Source organism: Chiloscyllium plagiosum, chromosome 33, assembly GCF_004010195.1.
Source record: "Chiloscyllium plagiosum isolate BGI_BamShark_2017 chromosome 33, ASM401019v2, whole genome shotgun sequence".
Lineage (NCBI taxonomy): Eukaryota > Metazoa > Chordata > Chondrichthyes > Orectolobiformes > Hemiscylliidae > Chiloscyllium > Chiloscyllium plagiosum.
The window spans coordinates 21,593,884-21,618,318 of NC_057742.1; the positions used below are offsets into that span (position 1 = coordinate 21,593,884).

The window sequence follows — 24,435 nt, forward strand, 5'->3', positions numbered from 1 at the left end:
TTTATGTGGCACTCTCACATAATTCCTTTCTCAATTCTCCTTTTCAGCTCTTCAATTTCTGCTTACCTTTATGCCTATATGCCATTAGGCTTCTATAATTTAACTTCTTTCCTGTTATACTGCTTCCATATCAAGGATTGGCAGGTCACATGGGCCAGTACTTCCTATTTTCCAAGTATTATAATTGGTCCATTTACGATGATATGAGCTCTCAGAATTCCTTTTGAATAAAGTAAAAGAAACCTGTAGTGATTGTAATGAGGTCAGCCAGATGGTCCTCATAGAGTATGAGTTTCCTGATTGAGGCTGTTAACCTGATCTGACCAGAGAGCCCTGGCTGACAGATATAAATAGGAGTGTCAGAGGTTCTGTTCTCTCTGAGAGCTGAGTTTGAGGAAGCCAGACCACTGTCAAGTAATATGCACGTGTCAATAAAAATGACTTGGTGACAGGATACTGGCTTTTTGGAGTTATTTTAAAAACAATTAAAGGCTTGAAAGTAATCAAAAATGTGAATGCCATAACTCGAGGACTATCGTAAGAAAGTGATGCAATAGGTAATTTTATTCATTCCAGGTTTTATCAAATGGGTTTAACCTAATGCCTTGTCAATACATTTACATGCTTATATTATCCATAAATGTACTTACTGCCATTAACACATTTTCATATTGGTGCAGATTTTAATGAGGTGATACCAGAGACTGAAAGACTTGACAGCAGTTTGCAGAAGGCTCGAGCCCAGCTCTCCGTTAAGGCAAGACGACAGAGGCCATCCAGATCTCGACTCCGTGACAGCATTAGTTCCACAGAGGGAGATGACAGCCTGGAAAGAAAGGTAAATGATCTTTCTTTCCAGCTGTAACACCATAAGGGCACCTACCCTTACCTGGCATAGATCATTCAGTGACAGTTGAACTGGAAATTTGGGGAGTTTTAAGTTGTGCTAAATTAGTTGATGTCAGTCTGTCACCAGTCTGAATATTGTAGTCTTGGCGTCTGTCTGGAATCTCCACTGGAAAATGTTGTGCATGGATGTAAGATGAAGATAGCATTGGCCTTGGCCATGATGCCTTCCATGATAGTCAAATAATGTCCTACCAGTTACTATTTATGTTCATAAATGAGTACTGGGCTTTTAGATGAGAAAGTGGAAAGTGCACAGGGAGCCATACTCCAGTGGGAACCTAAACCTTCAGTGGATGTTGTAAAGTCAAGCAAAACAATATCAACGGAGAGGTAATGAGGTGCATATAGATGTTTCAGAGTCTGATCATGAAGTAATAAATGACTAGTAGTGTGGTATTTAGATTTCTACAAATTAAACAGATTGTTTGCACTTTGTTTATAGTCCATATTGCTCTGATTTCTCCAATTTAGACTACAGATAATTATGGAAGTCCACTGCACAGTATGAGATCTCCTTTACATTCCTCCCTGCGGGGTTCCTCTCCATCTTCAGAATCGGCTATCTCTTCAGCATCTCCCTCACAGCGAGCCTCATCCTTCTCATTTGATGTTAACATTGTGAGGAGAACGTTTGAAGAAGGGGAGCAGGCATCAATGGTGATGAGCCGGTACCAGACTCTGACTGATGCTTCCTCCCAGGAAGCACTGGGTCTGACTCCAACTAGTTCCCCTTCCAAATCTTGCCACAGTTCTGACACCTCCCCAGTTCACATGAGGAGAGAGAGAAGAACAGAGAAGCACAGTGAAGGTACTGTTACTCATTTTTCCATTCTTTTCTTACTGAGGTATTTTTAGCTTTGCATCTGGACTAACTAAAACAATTCATTAAGTGTAAAGTTTAAGTTTTAAATATATACAGAAGAACCTCAATTATCTGAAGGACGCGAGTAGGGAATATTTCATTCGGTTAATTGAATTCCAGATAATCGAATGCTGGATAACATAGTTTAGCCAAGCATCGGGACCTTGCGATCTTGCCAGATAATCTGAAGTTCAAATAATCAAATGCCGGATAATCGAGGTTCCTCTGTATGTTACAGAAATTTGACCTACCAGCAAGGAAGTATGAGAATTTGGCTGGAAGGGTTAATAGAAAAAAAAGGTAAAGAGCAGATTACAATTTATGAACTTTATATGTCCTTCAGGATAGTGTCAGCAGGAATCTATAAACAAAGGTTGGTACTATAAAACATTCCAAAGAGGCCTTGGAACCAGAAGAGATTTACAGATAGGTGGGTGACAAACACTGATAAGGGATGGGATAAAACAATGCCAAGCTAAATATTTCTTTACTGGGTGAAAGAGAAGACATGAATTACATTAACCTAAGGCCTAGAATGGATGTTTGTTCCCTACGTTTTATGAAACAAGATTGGAATTTGTATAATGAGGTAATTTGCTCATGTCTTCTTCAAATTCAAAATCTAAGGAGGAGTTTGTGGTAACTTCTAATGATCAAGCACAAGTGTCTGGCTAGAGGTTTTTGATTATTTATTCAACCTTATGTAGGGAGAATATATTCTAGGGCTAGCTAGAACACCTGGGAGAAAATATTATTTTTATACAAACTTTTACCACATGTGTATCTCATTATCATTTGACAGTAACATTCAATAGAGAGCCAGAGGTTAGCGATTAAGACAGTTAAGAAACGTTATGAGATTTCTGTTGTTTTTAGTTTTTAAACGTGGTGCCATTGTTTAAGAAAGGTAGCAAGGACAAGCCAGAGAACTATAGACCGGTGAGCCTGACGTCAGTGGTGGGCAAGTTGTTGAAGGGAATCCTGAGGGACAGGATGTACATATATTTGGAAAGGCAAGGACTGATTAGGGATAGTCAACCTGGCTTTGTGTGTGGGAAATCATGTCTCACAAATTTGATTGAGTTTTTTGAAGAAGTAACAAAGAGGATTGATGAGGGCAGAGCGGTAGATGAGATCTATATGGACTTCAGTAAGGCATTGGACAAGATTCCCCATGGGAGACTGGTGAGCAAGGTTGTATCTCATGGAATACAGGAAGAACTCGCTATTTGGATACAGAACTGGCTCAAAGGTAGAAGGCAGAGGGTGGTGGTGGAGGGTTGTTTTTCAGACTGGAGGCCTGTGACCAGTGGAGTCCCGCAAGGATTGGTCCTGGGTCAACTTCTTTTCATCATTTATATAAATGATTTGGATGTGAGCATAAGCGGTGTAGTTAGTAAGTTTGCAGATGACACCAAAATTAGAGGTGTAGTGGACCGCAAAGAAGGTTACCTCAGATTACAATGGGATCTTGATCAGATGGACCAATGGGCTGAGAAGTGGCAGATGGAGTTTAATTTAGTTAAATGTGAGGTGCTGCATTTTGGGAAAGCAAATCTTATTAGGACCTGTACACTGAATGATAAGGTCCAAGGGAGTGTTGCTGAACAAAGAGACCTTGGAGTGCAGGTTCATCATTCCTTGAAAGTGGAGTCGAAGGTAGATAGGATAGTGAAGAAGGCATTTGGTATACTTTCCGTTATTGGTCAAAGTACTGAGTACAGGAGTTGGGAGGTCATGTTGTGGCTGTACAGGACATTGGTTAGGCCACCGTTGGAATATTGTGTGCAATCTGGTCTCCTTCCTATTGGAAAGATGTTGTAAAACTTGAAAGAGTTCAGAAAAGTTTTTTAAGGATGTTGTCAGGGTTGGAGGATTTCAGTTATAGGGAGAGATTGAATTTGCTAGGGTTGTTTTCTCTGGAGCGTTGGAGGCTGTGGGGTGACCTTATAGAGGTTTATAAAATCATATAGGGCATGGGTAGGATAAAAAGGCAAAGTCTTTTCCCTGGGGTGGGGGAGTCCAGAACTAGAGGGCATAGGTATAGGGTCAGAGGGGAAAGATAGAGAAGAGACCTAAGGGGCAATTCTTTCACGCAGAGGGTGATACGTGTATGGAATGACCTGCCAGAGGATGTGGTGGAGGCTTGTACAGTGGAAACATTTAAAAGGTGTCTGGATGGGTATATGAATAGGAAGGGTTTGGAGGGATATGGGCCAGGTGCTGGCAGGTGGGACTAGATTGGTTGGCATGGATGATTTGGACCAAAGGGTCTGTTTCCATGCTGTACATCTCTATGACTCTATGTGAATAAAGCATGTGAGGGGACCCAAAAGGCAGGATCACAAGAGCCTCATCCTTTGCTATTGTTCAACAGGTTTGCGATTCTTTCAGAATTGACATCATATGCTACAGCAAAGAGTGTAAATTCAGACAGCAGTGTTGCCTGCCCAGTGCCAAGGCTAAGGAAATCAGCTTAGAATTGGAGAGGAAGCTGCAAAAGGAAGATGTAGGCCCAGTTGTTCTACGTGCCATTGTCATAGGCAGGACAAAGCAGGAAACTTTGCATAATCAGTGAGAAGATCCAGGTGCCACATGAAGAAATTGAGCCTCAAAGATCATCATCTCATCTGTGCATTATTACCTGAGCTATGTGCCAATGTGCATAGAGCAAACCAGATTAGAAGATGCATGTGCAGTCAAAAACTGATGTGGGAGAAGCGGGTTCCAGTTTGTAGGGCATTAGCACCACTGTCAGAGTAAGTGAGGTCTGTAATGATGGTGAACATCTCCACTCGAACCACGTTTGGGCCTTTCTGTCACCAGGGTAACTAGGGAAATAGAGAAGATTTTGAACAAAAAAAGGAGAAATAGATCAAATTTGGAATTATGTGGTCAAACAAAGTGTAGAGTCAAGGCCAAAGAAAATGCATTCATGAAAAATGATGAACAGTCCAAGACAAGAGGGGGTTTAGAGTACAAGCTTAAGACAATGATTTGAATTTACAATGAAAGTAAAAGGATAAAGCTAAAACTCTAATTTGAATGCTACATACATTTAGATACAATCAGATGAACTGAGACACAAATACAAATAAACAAATCTGGTCTAGTACCAGCTATGATCTAGCAGCAAAGAGATGGTGGGAAGAATATACAGATTATGGACTTGTATCCTGAAGGATAAGGTACATTTAGGAAAGAGAATTTTTTAGCAAAAGGTGGAGATGTGGCTCTATTAGTTAATGATGATATCAGCATTATTATTGTTATTAAGTTCAGGAAACCAAAGTGTGGAAAAAGTTTGGGAAGAAATGAAAAACAATAAATGCAAGAAGTCAGTTGTGGAAGGTGCTGGACAGGTCCCTGAACATTAACCATTTGATAAGGTGGAGCCTAAAGAAATAAATAATGAGAACTTGTCAGGAAGGCATGATAGGCGATTTTAATCTAATTATCAATTTTCAAAGTCAAATTTGAAAAGATGGCCTCAATAAGGAATTCAGAGAATCATTTTGGGACAGCTTTTTAGATAGCACATTCTGGAGATGGTCAGAGATGAAGCTACACTTGACTTTGTACTGTGCAATGAGATAGGATTTATGAATGATCGTATAGTGAAAGTACCCCTAGGCAGCACCTAGTCATAATATGATTGAAAGCATTATGGAAAGGGAAAGGATAGTGTAGAAGTTAAATGTCTAATCTGGGGGACGGCCAATTTCAATATCATTGGACAAGATCTGGTAAACATAGACTGTGAGCAGTTACCTTCAGGTATGTCTATATTCGGAAAGTAGCAGCTTTTTAAAAGTAGTGTAATGAGAATTCAACGTCAGTGTGTTTCTCTAAGAATCAAAAGCAAGGGCAGCAAATGCAGGGACCCTGAATGTTAAGTGATATTGAAAGTTTGATAAATAAAAACAACAAAGCATATATCCAGTGGAGCACATTGAAAATAGAGGAAGCCCTTCAAAAAATAGAGAGTATAGGGGGTTGGTTAAAAATGAAATTAGAAGGGCAAACATCTCTGGCAGATGGGGTCAAGGAAAGCCCTTAGTTGGGTTTGTGTTTCTTGGAGCAGAGGGGGCTGAGGGGAAATTTGATTGAGGAAAACAATTATATGAGGCACAGATGGAGGAGATCATGAGAATCTCTTCCCATGGCAGACCAGTGGAATAAGTTTAAGGTGAGTAGCTAATGGCTTAGAGGAGATCTGAGGAATTTTTTTTTTTCATCTTGCGGGTACAGAGAGGGTGGGGAGGCAGGTGCTCCTGCAATATTTAAGAAATATCTGGCTACTTAAAATGCCAGGGCATAATAGGCTTTGGATCAAGTGCAGGTAAATGGGATTTATGTAGTTTGGTCTTGAGATGGTAGGCTGATGGGCCTGTTTCTACTATGTTATATGCCTTTATTACTCAATGAGTTTTATATTCAGTTTGAGGGAGACGGGTGTGGGTCCCAGACTATTTTCTTAGAATCTAAATTAAGACAACAATAAAGGTGTCAAAATATAGCCAGCTAAAATGATTTGGCAAATTAGGTTAAATTAGGTTAAGGAATAAGGCAATAGAGATGTGGTGGCGGTCATTAAACAAGATATTTTAGCATACACGGAATACATACATTTCTATACACAAAAAAATCCAAGGGACCCCAGCTTTTGTAATTAACTAGAATTGTTAGAGATAATAGCAAACTAAATGAAAAAGTATCCAGTTATGTGAAGACAAATAGCAGACCAGGAGATTGGACAGAATACTTACAAAAAGCAAAGAAATATTAATGAAGTGGGAAAAATTAGAAAATGAGAGAAAGTTAGCAAGAAATATAAGAACAGTCAGAATTTCTACAAATATATAAATAAGAAAATGTGTTAATAAAGTGACCATTGGTCCTATAAAGTGAGATTGAAGATTTAATTATTCTGTATCAGATATTTAGTATCAGTCTTCACTGTAGAGGATATACGTAGCATCCTAAAAGCTGTGATCAATTAGGAAGTGGAAGGGACGAAAGAATTCAAGAAAATCGCAACAGAAAAATGGCTCTGAGTAAATTGGTGGAGATACAGGCTGACAAACGATTGATTCTTGATGGACTTCATTGTGGGGCCTTCAGAAAAATAATTAGTGAGAGTTAATACATTGGTTTCAGTTTTCCAAAATTCCCTTAATTTGGAGAAAGTTACATTCAATTGGAAGATAGGAAATATAACTTCCTTATTCCAAAAGGGAAGGAGACAGAGAAACTGACCAGGCATCTCGAGTATGAGTCATTTGGTTTCTGGTCATGTCTGTGTATGAATTGGCCAATGTGCCTCACATCATATAAATGCTGTTTATGACATGTGGCTTTGCAAGCTGGCTACCATGAATGTCACTTGCCTTGCCAGACTGTACCATATCATTGAAATTCTTGTGGGACTATCTCACGGTCATGTGACTGCTCTGCGACTACTGACTTCCCTCAGTCATGTCACTAGAGATACCTGGTCAGTCAGAAATACTATTGCATTGACAAGCCTTAAACCTGGCTTTCCAGTGACCTGATATTAGACATTGAAATTGACAGAGCCTGACAAACATCAATGGACTGTAAAGTAAGAGTCCCTCTATGTTTGTGTTTTTATAAAAAGCACACTCAACAATGCTGCTCTGTATTGAATGACTGTAGAACTTGATAGACTCTTTACTAAAAAATGTTGCAGTATTTCCTTTATTAGCCAGTCTTTATAACTTTATATTTCTTTGATACTGTATTGAATTCTTCAGTAAGGCTTTAAGTTGTATCATTGGCTATTCATGCTGAATGAGGCCATGTCCTCCATCCACAGGCACCTACATCTCTTGCCATCTCCCCACCGCCTAAAGAAGCACCTCCATCACTGCACCTTGGAACTACCCCTTCAATAGCTCCATCCATAAGAACATAAGATATAGGAGTATAATTAGGCCATTCGATCCATTAACTCTGCTCTGCCTTTTGATCATGGCTGATATGTTTTTCAACCCCATGCTCCTGCTTTCTCCCTGTAAGCTTTGATCCTCATTCTAATCAAAAACCTGTCCGTCTCTGTCTTAAATACTCTCAAAGACTGCTCATTCGTAGTTTTCTGTGTCAGTTCCACAGATCCACCAGCTTCTTGCTGAAGCCATTTCTATACAAGCTCGTTTGTTGTGTTGTCCCTCCCACTGCCTTTTATGTCAGAAACCTAGTTGAAGATTATGGCCTGCCCTTCCTTTGCTATTGTCAGAACCCCTTCCCAAATACGATCTATTATTCACTCTCCTGCTGCCAAACATCAATTGGTTACTGACAGAAACTTGCCCAAGGATGCCCTGCTGCCTAATTACAATCCTGGCCATTGGCACTTCCTTTCAATCCAGAAAATCCTGCCCCAATAATCTGCTCACGGCAATTTGAATTGGAATTTATTCATTGCAAATTCAATGGAATAAATTTTAAAGGAGAAGAAGTAGTATTGAAGAAGGAAGAGAATGTACTGTATCAGCAGGGATATTTGTATAGGGTTTCTCAGCTATAGCATTTACCTGCCTTGTATATCATGGGACATCAGGTAAGGAGGATTGGGAGGAACTATTAAGTAGAAAGTAAATGTTATCTTCACAAACAAATGTCAATAACATTGGAAGTGAATATTTGCTCTGAATAGAAATCAGTGCTGTCGCATGAGACAGCGTTGTATTCCCACTTCTCAAACACTGACCCATGCAGAGTAAGAATGCCCAGCCTCAGTCTCCAGCCTGTGTGAGGTAGCTAATCACAGCAAGGTACCAGAATTGGTTTCAGTGCTCCCAGTCAGGGAGCAGAGCTGAGCAGTCAAGGAGCCTGCTTCTTGATAGTGAGACCTGTTATAAAGTGGAAGTGTGTGGATTCTGAGTGAGAACAGAAGCTGTTGGAGCTGTGATCTCCTAAAGTTAAATAGCCAGCTTCCACTCCCGGGCCACTGCTCACACATGCAGAAGCATCGCTTGAATGAGAATGGCTTTGGCCTGCACATTTCATGTCTAGCATAAAGCATTCCACAAGGAGAAAACACAACATAAAATAGAAAGAAGGACATGTTAATAAGGATCACATCACAAACTTATTTATTCATCCATTAATTTATCTCTTTTCTATGACTGATACCCATTTATTTGTTCCCTATATTTTTGTTCAATCAGATTACACTGTTATTTAACAAGTATGTACATTATACATAACTTGCAGATAATATATTGCATTTATAATAAATTTAAGACCTTGCTGCCATATGTACATCTTGTCAACATTTTCTAAACTGCATTTATAATGGACTTGCTGATGTAAACTTGACATGACATCCAATGTATCTCCTTGCTCCTTGGCCTGATCTGCAGAAAGGTTCTGCCCTTATCCCTGCAAAACATGAAGGTTGAAGAAGGAGGTTTGAAGATTGACGACAGTTAATTTTACTATTCTCCAAACTGCAAGTTAAGACTTTAATATTGTTAACATCAATACTCCACATACAATACATTATTGCCTAACAGAAAATCCTAATGAAGTCACAGTGGATTCCGGTCATAGAATCCCAATGTGTGGAAAGAGGCCATTTGGCCTGCACCAACACTCTGAATAACATTTGACCTACACCATCCACATAACCCCACGTTGTCCATGGCTACTCCACCTGATCTCACACTACAGGACAATTTAGCATGGCTAATCAACATAACGTGCACATCTTTGATTATGGAGGAAACCAGAGCACCCAGCAGAAACCCACACCAACATGGGGAAAACATGCAAACTCCATCCAGGCATTCATCCAAGGCTAGAATTGAACCTGGATCTCTGGTACTGTGAGGCAACAGTATTAACCACTGAGCCACCGTGCCATCCCCATTTAGAACACTATTATGCCAAATAGTCTATTCACACAACAATAATGGCATTGGGGCCAGCACTGTTTACTTTGCAAAAAAAAGAAGAAATGAGCCAGATTAATGTCTTTTAGATAACAGGTTTCACGTAAGGGCAGATTTTGCATTAAATTATACTAATCTGTGTTGTATAATGTTACAATTGTCACTAATTATTTTATACAGATGGCTCATTGTTCATGCCTTGTTTCCCAAATGTTGATAGTTTTCAAGAAGCTAATGTAGGATTTTACAAGCACTCTGATATTATAAAGGAACAGTGGATGGAAGCCACATGATGTCCTCCCATCTGCTGCATTTCATAGCATTGGCCCCTGGGAAACCAACAGTGTATGAGGAAATATGGCTTTATGAACGTGCCATCACATTAAAGGAGTTGGTTTCATTGAATTAAACATGGTGAGCCTTTTCCCTTGATTCAACAACTGTTTGACTGAATTTTCTGGTGGAAAACAGCATTAGTTCCATTTGATTTTTAAAAAAAATCACAGGAAGAATGATGCACAGAGGCTGCTTTCTCAGATCAGCAGAAAAGCTGCTGAATGACACAAAAACAGGTTTAATTAGCTTAATTCAGCTTTTGTTAAGTAGGTTTCAGTTTCAGGTGTCAGTTAACTTCTGTTTCAATCAAAATTTGATGCTTTTGACACTTTGTTTTGTATATCAAAACCCAGCTGATCAATACGTATGAAAACTTCGTTGAGTATAATGCTCCTACTCACTTCAGACACTTTTGAAGACAAACTTCAAATGTCTAACCATGAACAATCCTTCACAATGGATTGTGTGGCAGCAGTAATAAAAAAATGTAGCAGGGTATTAGAATTTTCATTCAGCTTACTGAATAGGGAAATGGTATTTAATTTCCAAGGCATACATCCATCACATTTCAAAACATTATCCTTTGTACTACTTTAGTCATAAAGATCATAAAGCACACACTACAAACTTCTCCATTGCTCCAAGATGTGATTGATAGGGTTAAAAAAAACCTCTCCTTTTCATCTCAGTGCTGCATAATCACAGAGGCTTCTATTTTGAACAGCAGTCAATGTTAGTATCGACCTATTCCACCTCAGTGATTTTGACATGAAAGTACACATGCAAGATTAAGGCTTATCTTCTCCTGATCATGAACATGTCTCAGTTGACAATTTTTGCTGTGTTTTGCCTTCATATTTCAGATTTGTGATCACATGGATTTGAAGTTTCTGGGTTGATTGCTATATCTGCTCTAATCAACATTTGAACAGCAGCCTAACTCAAAAATAAATGATATTTTCTTCATGATGTTCCATGACTAAAGACTTTGACAGTCAGTCAGCTGAATGATTATAATAAAACAACAGCATTCAAATTGCTTCTGAATTCAAAATTCAGATTCAGTGACAAAACAAAAATAAGTTAGCAATCACTGACCATCATTAATTGAAAACCACCATAATGAATTCCTAAGTAAGAATGAAGATTGACAGATATACGGACCTTTGCAGTCCAGCTTAGACACAGCATCTATTGATATATATTGTCTAATCTTTAGATGGAATGACAAGGTTTTATGATCATTTCAATGGAATTCACTTAAATCCAAAAAAGCAAATATGTTATGCACTTTCTATTTTGTTTTCTTTCTTAAATGCCCACTGCTGTGAAAATGAGACACATGCAATAAAACCACTGACACGAGTGGGGAAAAGTAATGACCGACAGTGTCTTTTATGTTTTATAATTCTGCGTATAATTTTGTAATCACAGGCTCAGGGGAGAGCAAAGAAACAAGTCCAGCAGAACCAGCAAGTCCCACAGTAGGCCTGGACAGAAAAACAAGGCGGAAGTTTTTGGACCTTGGGTAGGTGTCATAGTTCAAACAAAATAAATAATGAATCTTTGCTCTTTTTATGTAACACAACAGAACAAAGAAGATGGAGACATTGTAAACATCTAAGCATTTTAATCCATAATTTGCCATTTTGATAATGCACAGAAGACAATAACAAACAATATAGCACAATGCCCATTTTATTCAATCATCTAACAGTCTTCTACTTTCACATTTATAATAATCATGAGCGTTTAAACATGATTGAGTTTTGTGAGTGTGACTTCAAATTTAAGTGTTCATGTAAACAGTGATGAAACCCAGCCAAAACGTGAGATTAAGTGGTTTGATTTTTGGACATCAAAAAATGACATTGATTACTTCAGAAAGAAGAAAGTACAAGATATTTACACCTCGAGACAATGACAATTGTCTTTATGTTAACAGCAGAGACCACGAGTCTCCAAAGTCCTAGAAAGACAATAAGAATGTTAGGCTGTAAGCAAATATGCTTTAAGCGATCCACCTAGTTCCAAGATGAAAATAAGCTGGGTTCTTAAGGATTTCAAAGTAGCATTTCTACCTAAATGTCAGGCCGATGTGATTCATATTTACTTAGGAAAGAAACCTTTCTGAAGATTAAATTATAGACTTTCCTGAGTATCACAGAAATTGTCTTGGCATTTGCCTGGATCTTGGAGAGAGGCCAATAGGATGCTGCAAGGTTCACCATACCAGAATTCAGGTACTTGCACAGATTGAAATGGTGATGGCAGCAGCAGAGTAGCAGGGCTGAGCCTGGGGCTCATCCACTCCTGTCTGCTTTCTTTCTTCTTTTCTTCTTTTTACTTTTTCTCTTCTTTTTCCTTCTGTTCCATTGCTTAAAAGCCTTTTGCGGCAATTTGGCGGCATTGGCATGGCAACAGCCTCCCAGCAGGAGGAGGTGGCAGCAGGATCAGAGACAGTAGCCTCCTGGGACCTTCTCTGCATTTTGAGGAGGCGGCAGTACAACATCAGCAGTGAGAGCGTAATGGCAGCAGCACCTTCCAGGGTTCAGGGTCGGCAGCGATGGCAAAGCTCCTCCTGGTGATTGGAGCTCGCAGTGGCATCGTCAGCGGCAACAAGAACACCGCTTCTCCCAGCGATTGATACAAGGCTCCAGGCCATGGCTAGGCCTAGTTGTCTACATCAGTAGCTGAGCATTCCAAACACCTTCATGAAGACAAGGCTTTAGACTTTAAGATCTTGATGTTTTCATGTCCTTTTGGTTTTTTATTTCTTCAATTTTGGATTTGTAACCAAGATGGAACCAGAGAATTGCGACCTTGTACACTTTTCACCGTACTCATGTATTCCTATGCTTGAGTATACGTGACAATAAAAATGTAATTCTAATTCTTAACTTGTTAAAGTGAGGCTGAAAAAGTCAACGAGTTTGCTTTGGAGAGGAAGTCCCCAGGAACAGAAAACCTCACTTTAAAAACTGGCCGAAGAATGCAAAGAAATCAACCCTTGGGGTGCTGACAATCACTTTGTATTATTTTTGAGAAAATTGAATTTTTACATAAAGATGAGTAGCTTAGGTGAACTGGCAATCATAAATTGCCCACAGTGTTCAGGGATGTGTAGGTCAGCTGCATTAGTCAGGGGTAAATGTAAAGTTATAGGGTAGGGGAATGGGTTGTGGGTGGATTACTCTTCAAAGGGTCAGTGTGGACTTGTTGGGCCGAAGGCATGTTTCCACACTGTAGGGGAATATATTCTATATTATTAAGAATGGTACAAAGTGACCCTGTGAAGTGTGTTTTGTTGGGCAGGCTAAGATATTCCATTTTGTGGTTTAAGGTTCCGACTGCCTCCAAAGATAATATTCAGTTAATAGTGTTTTTGGTTGTTACCGCAAATGATTTAAAATGTGAAATCTTGATTAAATTCTTCCCGCTGTGAACTGATGTTTGAACTTCTTTTTAAAAGTGTTCAGTTTCTGTGGCAAATTCCAATGTATGTGATTATGGTTTTGACAAACCTCAGTCAGTTGCAGCAAAACTAATTTCCAATTTGCAATAACTAGAATGTTAGAATGGAGCTGCAAAAATACAATGGCTGCCAAATTCTTGTTGGGTACTTGGTTATAGCAAGCAATCAGTGAACCACCAGCCTACTGTGCATTCTGCCTGATAGACACTTCAAACTTCAATGGAGAAGAACATCAAGTGTAACATGGGCTCCCAATTTGTTACCATCTGTTCTATACCATTCTTCAAAACAATTTTATATTACAATACCTACTTGGTTTCAAACTTCTAAGTGCCCATTACAGCTATATCCCACATAATCAAATCATAGCCAAATCATAGGAATCTTCCATTCTTTAAACTTATTTTTATTAGACTTGCCATGTTCTACTCAATTGTTTGGGTTTAAAGCTTTCAATGACTAAACTCAAGCTTTTCGGTGCAATTTTATTTTATATGGAAATGAAAATCAGGAGGAATGTATGACAGGTAACTGAATCAATATCACCCGTTTGGTCTTCAAGTAGTTTCCAAGTGATTTCATTTATCCTAAGTGAGGCTGCTCACATTTCTCCAGTTTTAGAAGTTAGTTATCGCTTCAAACTCCTTGAGTCATTGGAGCATAGACAAAGTGATTGAATTTTATCAGAAGTCAGCTACGTGTCAATTTTGGGGAGTTTCATGGAGAGTTTCTCTCTATGACCTCTAATGGGTCATCTCACGCAATTCTCCACAGCTTATCCCATGATGGATGCCTCATGGCTCCATGGTGCTGCACTTGTACTGTAGTGTGTTCAGTAATGGTGGAAGTATTCACCTCTACCCAGACCTCCCATTCCTGGGGCTTGCACCATTTGTCAAGAGCAGGTCAAGAACTGCCAGTTAACAGCTGCCCTTTACAGTGCATGTAGTGGGGGGTTGGAATAAGAAAACTATGCCTCTGAGATTACTTAGATGCCACTTCATTGCTAATATTAGCGTGCATTTGTAAATGTAGTGCTATTTTACATCAAAACATGTCAAGGACAAATGTTATTTGAGCTGAAACTGCAAGAATCAAGCTACACAGGTTAACCATCCTTTGTGCCATATCATCTTAGAACCCTGCCTAAGGGTTCTTCACTTTTTCCCTATTGCCCATCGTAGCATAACCTCTTCCCATTGTTCAATGTGGAAGCATCATGTACTGGAAAGCCATCAAATAGTTGAAAATGTTCACTTTTTTTCCAACAACAACTGAAGCAAAGGTAAAAGCAAATGAATGAAAGCTGCACTTGCTCCTGGGGACAGACAGGGATGACTTGCCTTTCTATCCACAACAACTTTACAGATATTTTCTTTATCCACCCATTCAGGAATGTTACTACATACTTCTGGAGCAGATGGGACTTGAACAAAGGCCTCCTGGATCAAACGTAGGGCCAGTACCTGGTCCAAGATGGTGTCAGAGTATTGACACTGCGTACGAGCTCCTGGCTTGGGGTTTGTCTGTTTCTCTCTGCTTTCTTTGTTTTTTTTATTTTTGCATTTTGCTTTTGCTCTTTCCTTTTGCTTTCTTCCTTTATTCATTTTTTTCTGTTTTGGAGGCCTTTTTGGTGTCTTCAAGAGCGGGCCCAGCTTCCCGAGCACGTGTGCAGGCAGCACGTGTTGGCTCCTTAAGGAAAGCGAGACCTGGGAGAGCTTGTGATGGCAGCGAGAATGGGCCCAGCTGTGAGAGATGGTGCCAGAGCGTGGCGACTTTGACACTGGTGGGCCCAGCACAGGACTCGAGGCAGTGGTGGTGGAGGTTGTTTTCAAGATGGTGACAGTAGCAGGGCAACCTCTGCAGTCAGCATTGGTCAGCTGCAGCAATGCGGAAGGCCCGAATTGGTACTCCGAGTAGACCGAGGGGAGTGGTGATTGCATTGGTGGCAGCATGGTAGGCCCAGTGTGGTGCCCCTGATGGTGAAGCAGGGCAACCTGGAGTGGGATTCCTGGAGCGTTGATGGGCAAAGACCATGTTGTGGAGACATACCACCTCTTCTCCCCCTTTCCTCCACAACGATGTCAAGTAGAGAACAAGAAGGGAGGTGGAACTCTGTTTTTAGCTATATTTTATTCATATCTTAATATCTTTTGTAACTCAAAATGGCGGCGGAGCATGGCGACATATTACCCTCTTCACTGCATTTATTTGTTGAATACAAGTGACAATAAATCATCCAATTCAATTCAATATCACTGTGCGATAAGATGTCTTACAACTTTACAATCGATGAGTGATCACTGCACTTAGCTGACAGCTGTTGGAACCGAATGTCCACCAAGTCCTATCTGGCTTATGTTGCCCATTGTTAATTTGCTCTGTCATGGTGAATGTAATGTTTCTTTTGTTCAATGTCTTCATCTTCCGCCTCATTCTGTCGCACTAACATCGTCACTGTGAAATGAAATGAAGTGATGTGATCTCACGCAAATTGCATCAATAACAGCTTTGATAGATTTATGGATTGAGGGTTATGAGATCCAGACAGATCAACTGGATCCTTGGAATTAGTCAAATGTGTCATTTTGGCCACCAGGATAGGTTGGACATCTACCTATCCAGATCGCAGTTCCCCTCCTGTACCTCACTCACCTGGAGACAATAGCATTGATGGCAATCGACTCTGGGCCTCCTGTTATCTCCTGCACACCTTGTGGGAACCTTCAGCTCTGACTGATTCATGTGAAGACTGACTAGCAGCCGTTCCAGGTTGCTACTAGTACTGGGTTTGCTAGTGCATTTGTTCCTCTTCAAAATCTCTTCCCATTTATAGCACAGCAGCCAAAGCAATGATAACCCCTATTATGACTGGATACATTGGTACCAGTTGCAATGAACCTATATGGGGCATATCAGAAGTAGAATGAGTTCTTAGTGATATGAGCAGTCAGCATTTGCATCACACAGAAATGATGGTTTAGCATAGTCTTTGATACAGTGGGACTTGGTGACCTATAATAAGGAGGGCTAAGGGATGTCTCCACATGGACGTTTGACTTAGAGGACCTTACTGTGATGTATGCAGTAGAAGTTATGTCATGCAAATACAGAAGGAGTTGGAAATAAGGTAGGATTATGAAACTTTCATCCCTTACAGCCAACATTCACATTAGCTATGAAAGGCAATATTGCATATAAGGGCATGTTGGTGAATCTATACTCTTCATGGTGAGATGAATTCAGCTCCTTACCCTTGTGCAGCTCATGAGATCTTCAACCACTGCAAGAACTCATGTCCTCCAGTACATTATTGTCTCTCCCATCCTGCAATTTTGAGTTACTCCCTTCACAATTATTGCCTCCTGTCCATCCCACCATCCTGCCTCTGAACCTCGCAAGTGACTTCTGTACTACAACAGTAGCCTTTGATAATCCATGACTTTCACTGCACTGACCCCCGAGGATTGATCTTGGCCCATCCCTTGATGTAATCAAATAGATAGCTCCAACTAATGAATGCCTGATCCCTGCTTGATCTCTGTGTATAGACTTACCTTGATCACCAATAACTGGCACTAAGTACTTTACTTCGGTAAAAGGGTGGTCTCTTGACTGTTATAACCCCTCTTAAAGAATTTGGATGAGATTGCGGAGCAATTGCAAATGAAACCTGTTTCTCTATGGAATCTTAATACAAAGGTCAAATTAAAAGATCCTACCAAAAGGTGGGGGTTTCTTAAATTTAAAAATTACAATCTAGTGCAGCCAGGAAGAGAAGAAAGTTGCCCATCATCACATTGTCACTCCATTGCTTTCCAAGACTGTATTTGTGCCACGCTGCTGTTGAGGCATGACAGACTTAATAAGCTCATAGAAAGAAAATATTAATGAGCCTGAGGACCAATGTTGGGCCATCCTCAGGACCTTTGGTGGAATTGCCATTGGTTAGGGACCCTGCAATGAGTTATAACTGATTTCCTTTCCACAATCTCTACTAATTATGCATGCAACAAAAGAAAATCTTGAAAGAAATATGAAGAGTACAGAAGATTGGATTACACAGTGTATTCCCTCGTGTGGTAAATTGCTGCCTCCATTTTCTTCAAGCATTAAATATTCATTACTTGAAGGAAGTGCTTCAGATCTTTGCAAAACCCTGTTGGAGGGAGCTGTAAAAAGGCATCTAGTATTGAAAATTTCTTAGTTGTGAGTGTGCCATAAATAATCTTATATTTATATATATGTGTGTATTATTGTGAAGGATATTGGAGATATTTATGAGCCACTTATTACTGACAAAAACATAAAAATCCCTATTTCCATAAAATCAATAATGTTGGTTTACATGCTATTTAATTGTTGAAATAGTCAAAGCAAAATTATGTTATAGTCTGATTGCTTAGAATTTACTTTTATTTGTTAGTTTTTCTGTCATTTATCACCATTTCACAATCTCACATCTGGTGTATGCATGCATGGAACCAAGAATGCTAATGATTTATGTCAATCAGATATAAAACCTAGTGATCAGTTTCATAAATAACACTTACAAATACTCAAGACATGTCAACATTTTTTTAAACCAATTACTCAGCCACTGAACGTGGTTTTGCCATCCTGTAGCTTTATTCACAACATTAATCATGTTTTATGAGGGCTGATGTGCATGTTTTCCTTCAAGCAGTATTATCCAAACAAATTAACTGGTCATTTACTTCATTCTTGTTTGAGGGATCCTGCTGTCTGCAAATTGGCAGCTACTACTTTTCTGAAAAAAAAATTGAATTCTGGCTGTGAAACATTCACAGAGGTGAAAGGTACTATGGAAACATAAGACTTTTCTTTCCTCTTTCTTGTGTTGGATAGAATCTAGTGCCAGTCACAGGGGCCTTGACGATGAGATCTCCACAATGCCTCTTTCTGGGATGATCTGCCAGTATGTGTGCCAGGCAGGCAGTTGACGGCTACTTTAGGTTTTTTTTCTAAGATCAAGACCCCATAGGTAGAAAGCTCGAGATTTGTCAATCATAGATTTGAACATAAGGACCACCAGGGCACAGTAGCTGGTTAAGAATAAGATCTAGGCCAGATGTGAGTGATGTTAGGAGGAGCAAGGCACAGTGGAGGTGAGATAGGCCTGGCTTGACTTCTTGTCCAATTCTGGCACAAATCCAGCCACAGCCCATATTGCTAAGACCCTCACAAGATTCTGCCCCACCATATACATAAAGAAAATGGAAGGTTCAGTGAAGAGAATGTCAAAAATCCACAGTTCCTGGCAGATCAATAACCTTCAGATGATGCTGAAAAGTAAATTCCATAGGTGACCAAGTTTTCAAAATGCTGCCACAACTCTATGATGGCATGAATAAATGCTGCTGATCTGTGTGGTTGTTTGACATTGAGACTTCCTTTCATGTAGTATTGAGCTGATTATAGTTAACAGGCACAAATGCAAATCTGAAGCTCTTTGTGTTTCAAAGCTAATGTAGTTAGTAAAATCAATAAAATCAAGGAAACTGTGCTTTTTTGGAAAACCACGAATGTCTGCAAAATTAATTCAGGGCATTCATCTGCAGTTGAAGAAAAATCTCAGCAAAAGCATTCAGTCAAGAGGAACTGAGATTTTTTTTAAAAGATGTTGTCAAGCCTTGTTATGTAATTCAGAAACATGGATAACAGCAGAAAAAGAGGAACAAGTAGAGGACATGAATAAGATGCAGATGCTGAAATGAATGCACGCAGAGTAAAGAAAAAGATCAAAATCATGATCTAGCATATCAGGGGGCTCCATGCAGATTATGGGAGCCCTAAATAAAGTAAATCAATTCAAATTGCATGGTCATCTGTTGCGGAGAGAGGGAGAGGGAAATGTGAGCTGAGTGATGAGGATGGGACAGGAAGACAAATGGGTGGTCTAAAGGGCAGATGGAAAAACATGGTGGCAAGTGAATTAAACAAATTGGGATTGGAAAGGAACTAATGATCCAATAGGATGAGATGGAAAAGAGTTGTTCAAAAAGAATCTCCTAACTGAAAACGAAGTGGGAGAAGCAGAAAGAAGGAGTGTACCGCGTTAATGGTTTGGATTTTGAAAACAAAATCTGGTCTTTTCTTTAATTTTGGTTGAAAATAAATGAAATGGCTTGAATTGAAATTTAAAGTAATATGGTTATATTATAACATGGTGACATTATAACATAGGAGTTAGCATGGATGTATTAACAAGGACTGTATTTTGGAAATTAATTATAAATGGAGTGTAAAATGGAATGGAGATTCACTTCTGTTTGCTTAAACTCTCCCAACAAGAAGAATTTTCTTCTCTAAATCTTTAACTGAATTATTTCATTCTTGAGCAGCAGTATTAAGAATGCCTCTATATGTGAATAGATTGGTTTGACATTTTCCATTTCAACTCCTTGCCCAATACTGAAGCATCATTAAAATGTATTCTGGTTAAGTGGCTCATTATTTGCTTCAGGAGTAACAAAGGATCATTACTTTGGCATTAAAAATGTTGAAAAAAATGTTACTAAATTAGAAAGTCTATCAATAAAAATACTTGACCAGAATATGTGAATGCTGAAAATAAATAAAACATAAGCTTTATGTGAAATAGGGCAAGAAAGTTTCAGATAATAAATGGTCAGATAAAAGTACAGAAATAAGTCATAAATGGAGGTATAAAGATAGTTCAAGAGAAGAATATATACAATCATGATCATGTGGAAGTCGAATAATAATTTTAAAACTGTTTCCAATGAACATTATCATATGATAAAGGCCACCAGCAGTGATTCTGAATAATTGAGGTTAGAATTCCTCTATCTATAAATCAACAAATTTTGTTAGGGACAACTTAATTTATAGATTTCACCATAGACTTCACATAAACACTCCAGCAAATAGATAATACATATTAAGAAGGTTGTTCTTAAAAAATGAGATTTTTGGGTTGTTAGTAGAAGTTTTGTCCAATGCTACAGATGATACAACATCAACCTTGACGGCAAACACACACGATCCATCTGTTGCATTGTGAAAATAGGATTAAAACCAAATATTAGTAAATTATAGCCATTAGATAGGTATGGATTCTAACTAATTGCTGATTGTTTTGATTACAGACTGACAATCAACAATGGCCGAATCCATCAGAATTTTAAATAAGGAAGTTCTGCAAAATCTTTATTAACATTGAATGGGCTTCAGCTACAATACTATGTTCAATTTTGGGCACTGCAGTTTAGTAAGGACATCAAGACCTTAAAGTGAGTGCAGAAGGACTTACAGATTGGACTTCCTATTTGGAAGGAGAGGCTGCAGTTGTTTCCTTTCAAGCAGGATCAGTTAACAGACGATTTATAGAGATGCTCAAAATCAGGAATAGTCTTAAAAGGATAAATAAGGAAGAGTTGGATCCATTGGCAAAAAGATGAGAAATCAGACTCAACATGATTGCAAAAAGAGGTGACAATTAGGCTGTAAGCTGGCACGATCTGGACTTTACAGCCTGAAAACAAATTCAAATGAAGCTTTGAAAAGAATTGTGTAAATACTTGAAGGGAACAATTGTACAGGGCTATGAGGAAAGAGCAGGTGAATGAGTAAATCAGATCTCACTTTGGAAGAGCTAGTACATGCAGAATGTACTGAGTGACATCCATCCTGCGATTTTCCATGATCCCATAATTATGATATAAAACTCAATTGAGTGGAAGCGATATATTTCTAACGGTTTGTAGAAAAATCATTAATAGACCTTGAGAGAATCAAATGATGATGCTTTGGTTTTATAATAAATGCCTGCACCATTTACAGGGTACAGTTAAGAAGAGCCTCCTCCTCAAAAGGAAGGAAAGCAGAGAAGACAGCTAACAGACTGTCTACTGGTAGCAGGTAAAATCAAACTTTTACTTTATGAACTGTGATAGTTTCTGACATAAAAAGATATATTGAGGTTACAGAATTACTCAAGAGCCTTCCTTGGGGTAGGTTCACACCAAGGGTTTTCACCTCCAACTGCCCTGTCCTTCACTCCCATCACTGATCAATTGATGTGTGAATCCTTAGATCAACCCACTTTCCTATGACAGTGGGAAAACAAACCCTGTACACAATTAGGTGATCCTTGATTGCCAGTTTGCCTTACTCCCCTCCCCATATGTGAAATAGGCAAAAGAACTCAAAGAAAATGAGAAAGAAAAAGCACAATTTGCTCCAGTGATATTTCTCCTAGGTTGCTCACAGGATTAGTTTGGAGATTAATCTTCAATTGAATGAGATTTCAGGGCAAGCTTATAGGTTTGGCAATCCTTGTCTTTCTAACAGGAGAGAACCTGATGCAGAATGGAAGTCTTCATTGTCATGTTCCCACTTTTTACATGCCGCAAATGGAAGGGAATTATAGAATCAGCACTTCAATCTCATATGCTGAAAAAAACATTCAGCCTTTCAAGTTTTCCTTTTCTACGTATTGCTGGTAAATAGAGTACATTTTAAGTTTGGTAAACTACCTTGCATGTATTGCTATGAATTAAAAACAGAAATGTTGGAATTTAAGTGCGACTCCATCAGAATCCGGAAAAAGAAATTTCAATTCCTGATAATGTCTTCAAGAATTAAATCCCACACATCTGGCTTAAGCTCCATATGTGTGAATAGCTCAATCCTCTGGGTAAATGACACCTTTAAAGTTGCTGTTTCCTTGTGTACAATACTTATAAAGTTTCAAGTTCTTAATTATTCTATTTTACACCATGATAAAACAAAAGTGAAAATCTATTGAAATCAAAGATATAAAGCATTATGTCATAGATTAATATTAAATGGAATTAATAATAAAAAAGACATAATTCTTCAAAGGAAAGATTAATTTGACAAATTAAATAATATTACTGAAGAATAAAAGGTGAATTGAAAATACTTCTGCCAAAAAGTTGTAATATCATTAAATAAAAAAAATCAAGTAGTGTTTGAAACTGCCAGTTCATCAATCATTCAGCAAATGTAGTGGCTTACTTTCCTGCTGTGACTTTAGATTGCCAGTCAACCAAATCTATGGGTAGCATGGGGGACATTCATAATCAAACCATTTGAATACTAGATAGAAGAATGTGATGGTAACCTATTGAGGCTTAGTCCTTACCAGTGGTCATTTCTAGCTTCATGCTTTGTTAGAATTAGATATTTTTGAAATTACAGTACAGGTGAAGCAACACCTAAAAGTGATTGGACTGAGTTAATGTTAGATAGAAGTTTTTATTGGAAGTCAACTTGAAGGTTTTGTTTTGGTTCACAGATATGAAACAATAAAAGGTGATGGTTTGAAATCATTAAATTTAATCAAGTCATTTTTTGCCTATTTTTGAATTGTTAAGCTTTCTAAGCATATACACAAATGTAATCATGTGTCAGCTTTACATTGTGAATACAAAATGTATGGCTTGTAAAGGTTATTGCCGTGGATTCTAAATGGATTAGTTTGTAAGCTAATGCATTGTCTCTGGGATGGGATCCTCATTGAAAAGGTATTGAAATCCACAAATGCACTGAAGCTACCACACTCCTTTCATTTTAACATTTAAACATCTGTAAACTTCCTAAAATAAATCAGATTGGAAATCTCAATGCACTGAGTATTACATTCACCTCAGTAATTTCATCTCTGCTATAAGCTGTGCTTCTCTATATTCCAGTATTTATTTCATAGCAATAATATGGTAATAATAGGAATAGGAGGAGGCCTCAGGCCCTCAATTCACTCTGCCATTCAACTGCATCATGTGATCTGTAGCTAACTTCATTTTGTTTCATGTTGGAAATCTAAAAGTAAAACAGAAAATGCTGGTGCAATCTGTTCAGAAAAGACAGTAAAAGAAAGGTAAGGTGGAAGCATCACAGTATTGGTTGAGGAGAGCATCACAATGCCGGATAAATGGAGTATAGGGAAAGAATCAATTTGGCTCAAGCTAAGGAACAAAAGGGTATAAATACACAGCTCAGTGTAGTCTGTCGACTGCCAAGGGGGTTGGTTAGCGCAGTCAGCTTGGCAGCTGGATGGGGATGCAGAGTAGCACCAACAGCATGAATTCATTTCCTTCACTGACTGAGGTCATTACAAAGAACTGTCCTTCTCAACCTATCCCCTTTTCTGAGACATGATGACCAAGTTAAACCAATCATCCCTCTCTAATGGGAGAATAGCCATATGGTCTGGTAAGACTATAGCAACTTTATTTTTCTTTTAATTCAATTGCTTATTAGTGACAAAGATGTGGAGGAAAAAATCTGTAGGAAATTACAGAGGTATGCCTCTATGATAGAATAATTATAATACAGACTTTAAAAATCCAAATTTACTGTCAGATACTGATAGCGTAAGGGGGAATGAGAAGCAAGTGGTCCTGGATTGTGTTCAGGGCAATTTCCTACAGCCTATATAAGAAAGGATACACTGATAGACCTGGTTCTTTGAAATGAGGTGGGCTAATTGATCAAGTTACAGTAAAACACAATTTAGGCAACAATAATCAATAAGGTTTGGGATGATGTTTGAGAACAACAATGGTCAATCCAGAGTAAGAACAGAACAACTGGCAGACAGCCCCTTTCAATGGAGGATGAACAGAGAAGGGTAGCACAAACTGGAATGAAAAGTTGGCAGGAAAACTTGTAACTGAGCAATGGGCTACATTCACACAGGAGATAGTTCTGGGAAGTCAAGGTGTAATCTCTCAAAAGGTAAAAGGTAGGACAAACAAATCTGGAGCATCTTGGAAAACCAAGCAGATAGCAATAAGACAAGGAAAAGAAGGTGTACTTACAACAGATACCAGGTCAGAAATACAATTGAGAACAAAGAGGAAATCAGAAGCTGTCGAGGGAGGGGCTGAAGAAGTATTATCGAGATACAAAGAACAATTATG

At 38.8% G+C, this 24,435-nt stretch overlaps 1 protein-coding gene across 1 annotated transcript in view; it reads left to right on the plus strand.

Annotated features, from left to right (window-relative positions):
• Window positions 1-24,435, plus strand: part of samd14 (sterile alpha motif domain containing 14) — a 190,002-nt gene that overhangs the window by 98,415 nt on the left and 67,152 nt on the right. Inside the window, exons 3-6 of the mRNA XM_043675132.1 lie at window positions 681-838; window positions 1,381-1,717; window positions 11,461-11,554; window positions 21,329-21,406. Of these exons, the coding sequence (XP_043531067.1) occupies window positions 681-838; window positions 1,381-1,717; window positions 11,461-11,554; window positions 21,329-21,406 (667 nt within the window). The remainder of the gene's footprint in view (window positions 1-680; window positions 839-1,380; window positions 1,718-11,460; window positions 11,555-21,328; window positions 21,407-24,435) is intronic.